Genomic DNA, 6,513 nt, shown 5'->3' with positions numbered 1-6,513 from the left:
TAACATCAATTTGGAATCATGGTATTCAAGTATAAGATAACTTAAAATCTGAGATTGATGAATCAATTCTTTGTTATCACAAGAAGCTAGAATTTCTTCCTTAAAATTATTAGTAAGTGCTTAAGTAAGAGTATTAGGGGTTTTTGTAATTCACAATATTCATGAGGAAAAAGAAGTGAACTATTTTTCTGGGTTAGGTGAGGCAGCTTGACCAAAAGAAGGGAGAGGGTGGGGTGGAGGGGGGAGGGGCAGGGCCTTTGGTGGCTCCAAAATATATTCAAATCCCAAAGGTTGGTGTTGGTCAGTTTGCCCATCTCCTTCACCAGTCATCAGTCACCACCTTCACCAACTGTGGGCAGTTTTCAGGGCACACAGACAGAGAGAGAGAGAAAGAATTGACTCTTGGAAGTGATGTTTGATTTGACAAGATTGTTGGGGGATGCTGGTGGACTAGGTGGTTGATTTATCTACGAGAACTCTTTTTTCTGAAATCCAACACCCTTGTTCACACCCTCATCTCAAAGTACAAACATTTCAATCTTATGCAACATAAGAGTTTCCTAATTGGATTCCCCTTGCAATCCTTGTTTAGGGGTAGGTTCACGCTAAAGCCCGATTCAGGTTGAGCCACAAATTGAATGGTTTGCCTTAAGCGCCCATGAAAATAACAAGGTATAGTACTAGAATTTCAATTGTACAACTCATCTGATTCATAGGAAAAAAATAATAATAATCTCATGCCATGGCTACAGCCTATAGCAACCTAGTTCTGGTGAACTCGTCTACTGAAGTTCATAAGATCAACAAACTGGTTTTCCCCTGCTTATATATCGAGAAGCAGGATTGCTATTGGAATTATAGAGGGATTTAACCATCCTCCATTTTCTCACCATCTTCAGTTTGTTCTGCTGGATCCTCATCACCATTTGCAGTTTCCCTTTCACCCTCATCCATGTCTTTCCTGTCTATAGTTTCTTCTTTATCCTCACTGTTCCCTTGTTCAGCATTCTTTTGTGTAGGAGGCTCTGGCAACACCTCCACCACCAAATTAACCAACTCTTCTAGTTGTTCTCCAAAACGCTTCTCAGACTGCTCAATTATCTGGGAAAACAAATAAAATTCAGCAATGCAAGTGTCAAAGAAAGACACTTCACCAAATCAAATTGGCTATTCAATAAATGCACCATAGCAATAAAAGACAGGAATGATCATGGATGACATGTATATGATTGATGGTGCTCAAGGAATATTACTAAAATAGAAACATTAAACAGAAAAGTTTTACCGGGTCGATTTCAACTAAAGCAGATGGTCTCAGATTGATGATATTGAGGACCTCAGCTTTTGCAAGTTTATAGTTTTTACTCCTTTCCAAGAAGTCATTGATGTGTTCTTTTGTTTGACTGCAAGCGGCACTCTCCACCAAATAATCATAGACCTAGAACATACCAAGACAACTCAGCAACAAATACATTTTCACTTCTTCAATACCATAGGAACATAAATATGTAAAAAGATCAGTATAAAATTTCAACCTTGAATTCAGAGGGTGCTATTGGAACAATAACTCTCGTAGGATCCTTTGAAGCCCCTCTAGATCGTAGAAAGTCAAGTACTTCCAAATTGGTAAGCGCACCAGCATTAGCTTCTTTTCTGCAAAAGACTACACCTTCTTACACTTTTAAAAATAAACCTCAAGGCAAATGAATAAGAAAAAAAATGAGAGAAAGTCACCAACAAATTGACCAAAGAAGCTAAAGCATTTAATTTAAAGCAACAAACTAAACAAAATGAAGGGAAGCACATACATCTTCATCCTGGAGGGTAACGGAGATGAAACTGATCGTTGTAAAGTATACGAGTTGTACACAGTACACAAGCAGTTTTCAGCTGGGTGGCTAGATCCTGCAAATGTGAAAACATAATCAAATATATAAGAAAAACAAAACCACCGTTATGTCTAGTAGTTTTCCACTTGTATTCCTAGACAGCTGCAATGTTCTCCATAAGTAATCAAAAGTATAGATAACAGCGAAACCTTGTTTTGAATAGTCTTTCGCTTATACTGATAACCAATAGAAATCAAGATGCCAAATTTTATATTGGCAAGTGATGAAACACCTTGGAAAATGAACAATTGGAACTGAGAAATCAGAACAAGATCAATATTTCCTGGTTTGGAAGTAAAGTAACCGGTAACAGTTTGGTTTTATCAATAATATTCACAACGACGAGAAAAACAAACTTCTTCATGCTGCCATAGACAAACCAATGCACAAAAATCAAAGCCCCTTCAATTAAAGTTCTAATCTTTCATTATATGAAAGAAAAGGGGTAGCTTGAAATTTTAAAATTTCTCTTAGAAAGAAAACAAAGAAGACATCAGATGTAGAAAAATAGCTAGAACATGTAACGATTTTAGCTTTGGCCTCTTAATCATTTCTCTTTGAAAAATATAAGCAAACACTTCAATTGCACCTGAGCACAGGACGTTAAACAACTTAAATTAATCACAAAAACAATAACTTGAAACAAAAAAAAAAAGCACCTCAAAATTGATATAAATTCATACACATTAGAATATGAAAAAAAAAAAAAAGAAATACCCTTAAACGTAACTATAGAGAAAAACTAAACAAAATTTGAAAGACCCAAAATTTTATATGCCTATGGAGTCTATTTTAGATTAAAAGAAGATAATTGTAACACAAAAATTTTACTAAAATGCAGAATAGTCAGCAATAGGGCAAAAAGGACTCTCTGGTACCTTTACAAAAGTTGAAACCATGAACGAAACGTCCTCATCAGTGGTGGTCGGCGTGATGAGTGGTGGTGCTGGCGCCGCCTACAACGACGGCGGAGAAGCTCCTCATACAACGTGGAGCAGAACAGGGTTGGCTCTGTTTTAGCTGCTGTTGGACTGTTGGGACTAAAGAATAAAATAGTTGGGCTCGATTGGTGGCCCATGGTTAGATTAACATTGGGCTTAACAAGCTAATAAAATAATGAAGAAAGAGTCGAATTTTCCGCTGAATTGTGTTGGAGGCTTTGTGTATATAGGTTTCTTTTTCTTTTTTTGTGTAATTTTAATAGTATATTATATTTTTTGGTGCAATTTTAATAGTCTATGGATGATAATAGAATATTTTGACTAAATAATTTTTAATATATATCAAATGGTATATCGTCAGAAGAAATCAATAAATAAATCAAACAAAATCAATATAATATTAGACTAAACCCATTAATATGATTAAGGGTTGCACAAATTTAAAGGCTCTATTCTATTAAAACCCTCCAATTATGTCATACATGGAACAAGCCATTAATAAAATTTTGGTTGGGTGATTAGCTTCCCTAAGATCATCTAAACCCATTAATATATAACAGAGAATGAAGCAGAGCCCAGTGTGGCGAGTTATTGTGATTTTTCATATATTTGTACGTGAGAGGATTTAAGTACTAACGTTCTCCTAGACAATGTGCAACAAGGTTTGGCCATGGCTTGTATTAATCTTTTTAGTCTAGCAAATGCGTTCATGTTCTCGTTAAACTCAAGAAGAGATCATGTCTTAAATAGAAAATTACAATAAAATTTTGATAAATTAATAATCTTGGTCAAACAATTTTTTTAATCGATCCTTACTTGGGATTAACAGGATAAATTAATAAGTTTTTAAATTTATAAGATAATACATTTAAAGAAAAAATATAAGTCTAATTTGATATATAAATTAATAATTTTATATATATATATGACTAAATTAAGAGATCTTTACAAAGTATGACTCTAATGTTATTTGTTTCTTTTTAAATTGATGTCTCAATAAATCTCATTTATAACTTTTTTTAGTGGATTAAGAAGCTTCAGTATAATGTTCTAGTATTGTAAAAGAAAATTATACAATATGATTTTTTATTTGAGCGCGTCTTGATTGTATTTGATATTATTACTTGACTTATTTGTAAGTTAAATTTTTTTTATATCTATTATTATAATTGCTTTTTGGTACAATTTAGATTTTCTATATATGTTTTACGCATGTCATCCATCGTTATTGATTTATTTATATAGTAACAAGTCATTGTGTTTAGTTTTATCATTTGTGATATTGTATATTCTTTTTATACATGTTTTTCCTTTACTTAATGTTCATGAAGTATATTAATTAAGTATATATCAAATATAATTTTAGTTTGTTGTAAAAATAGATAAATTCATAACTTTTATTTAATAAGATTAATTATATTCATGAACTTGTTTTAATTAAACAAATATATAGAATAATGATAGTTAGTACTTTGATAATTATGCAATATTTGTATAACTACAATATACAATAAATGCATTGAGTTATAATAAGATTAATTATATTCATGAACTTGTTTTAATTAAACAAATATATAGAATAATGATAATTAGTACTTTGATAATTATGCAATATTCGTATAACTACAATATACAATAAATGCATTGAGTATAATAAGATTAATTATATTCATGAACTTGTTTTAATTAAATAATATATAAAATAATGATAATTAGTACTTTGATAATTATGCAATATTCGTATAACTACAATATACAATAAATGCATTGAGTTAAAGGTTTTAAAAAATATATATGAATAAATTAATGTTTTAGTAATTAATATATAAATTATTAATTTATTAATTAAATAATATATTGGTTAATTAATAAATTTTAATGGTTTCAAAAGTATTAATTTATAGAGATTTTACTGTAATTTAATAGATAGGAGTTTAATTAGATTTTCAAAAAAGAAAACATAAGAGTTTAATTAGTGCTCTTTGGTTATAAAACAGAGAAGAAAGCAAAACCATAATTTCCTCCACGCATTGCAACTAGAAAGAGCACGAGCGTTCTCACTTGACCATAATTCAATTTATTTGAAAGCTGAAACGGGATATGACCAACTCTAACCAGCTTTGCCCGTGACATGGATACATTTACAGACCAGAGCAATAAGCAAGGAGATAGCGGAGATAGTGTACATGAGGCCAGGTGAAAATGGGATTGCGACAATGTAGCAGAACGCAGCTGCGCCAAGGAGGATTCCAACTTTCTCCAACACTCGGAAAATCTTGGCAAACGTCCCATCCATTAGCTTTACAACCAAAAGAAGAAGAAAGGTGAATAAAATAGCCAAAGATAAAAAAATGGGAGGATATTGGGTCTGATTGATTTGTGAGGATTACCGGTGTAGGGATACTTCAATAGCTGACGTGAAGCAAAATGTTAAGATTACATTTTGCCGTTGGAGACTCTGCTGAAGAGCTACAAAATTAATCAGCCGCTGGAGTTCTTGGTTTCTTGCAGCAGAAGCGTGCAGCGGCAGCTCAAGTACTGCTGCTTCAATGTCATCGGCAGGGGAGGCAGCTGGCCGTGGCAATGCTGGTGGCTCAGAATTGCCAAGCATTTGGCCAATGAATAGGACGATTGAAAGGAAAAATGCCTTGACATTATCCAATATTCTCATGCTTTAAGAAAATGTTCCGAGCTTGGCTGCCACAAGCTTAAGCATGGGAGATATTTTTAGACTCTACTCTCGTGTAATAGCACTGGACCTGGAGCGTAGGTTGCTGGAAATTGCTAAGACAGACTTGGCCAGTTAGTTTTAACGATTCAAGTTCCAAAAATGGGCTCAAAAATGCAATGCACGTTGCAACATTACTTCTAAAATTTTCGATTACACTAGTTTTTTCCTCTTTAGGCTGGTGAACATTCAGTCGCAGCGATGTTGAGCGGTCCCGAGGTAATAAAGTTCACCATTAATCCGATTCAGCCTTGGCCGTTCCGGGTAGTTGCAAATTAATGGCGGCTTGAATTATGTCAATACCTCATCAAACAGGCAGTGTGGACTGTATGATTAAGTGTGTTATTGTTAATAATAAAATAAAACAGGTAATTTTGTTTTTCCATCATGCAAAGCGGTAATAATTTTATTGAGGAGCAGAAAGAGTGGCAGGTTGTTGGGATGAAGATGTCCATTCGGGTTGAACTGAACTGAGCCTGAATCTTCAAAATCTTTGCTGAGGTGTCCAACCCAGTTACCAGGTTGGGCTAGCGCCGATACTTTAACTTCCATGGAATATTTTCGACTTAATTACAGTTGGGATGGCTGGAACAACATCAAAATCATTATAATTTACTTTGGTAGTGAAAATCGAAATCCTTCAGGTTGGTGGAAGGTTTGGGTCATAGAGTAGTGATTATTAATGTTACTAATTTAGTATTAGACTTTTTCCTTGATCTGAATGATCTTCGTTTGGGTGGGCAAAGACCCTTTTTGCTATCAAAAGATGGTATCGGATGGAGCTTGGGAGTTTGAACTGGGAAGGAATTCATGACTCATAATCATCACAAATTCCTGTAAGAAAGAATAGATTTTGACCATATAATACTGTCATCAAAGGGCAACTAGCAAATATGCAAAATAAGAAAGCATCTTGATACTACATATTGGTTGCTAGAATGGTTAACTGTCACGG

General features: G+C 33.6%; 1 protein-coding gene across 1 annotated transcript; it reads right to left on the bottom strand.

Moving 5' to 3' along the window:
• Positions 1 to 622: 622 nt before the first annotated feature.
• LOC110421853 (uncharacterized) lies at positions 623 to 2,903 on the bottom strand. The gene is made up of 5 exons (XM_089784435.1): positions 2,768 to 2,903; positions 1,809 to 1,905; positions 1,536 to 1,653; positions 1,286 to 1,438; positions 623 to 1,101 (listed from the first exon to the last, which is right to left on the bottom strand). Exons 2-5 carry the CDS (start codon positions 1,814 to 1,816, stop codon positions 868 to 870), a joined length of 513 nt encoding a protein of 170 aa, XP_089640561.1. The 5' UTR covers positions 1,817 to 1,905; positions 2,768 to 2,903; the 3' UTR covers positions 623 to 867.
• Between the last annotated feature and the right edge of the window lie 3,610 nt (positions 2,904 to 6,513).

The sequence above is a fragment of the Theobroma umbraticum genome, unplaced genomic scaffold, assembly GCF_002168275.2.
Source record: "Theobroma umbraticum cultivar Fairchild unplaced genomic scaffold, ASM216827v3 scaffold_130.0, whole genome shotgun sequence".
In the NCBI taxonomy this organism is placed as follows: Eukaryota; Viridiplantae; Streptophyta; class Magnoliopsida; order Malvales; family Malvaceae; genus Theobroma; species Theobroma umbraticum.
This window is presented reverse-complemented; position numbering and strand designations above follow the sequence as displayed.

Coding starts and splice junctions, on each gene's coding strand:
- LOC110421853 (XM_089784435.1), bottom strand. Junction 1,439..1,535: donor TAGCACCCTCTGAATTCAAG/GTTGAAATTTTA, acceptor GGTATGTTCTAG/GTCTATGATTATTTGGTGGA. Junction 1,102..1,285: donor CTTTAGTTGAAATCGACCCG/GTAAAACTTTTC, acceptor TTGTTTTCCCAG/ATAATTGAGCAGTCTGAGAA.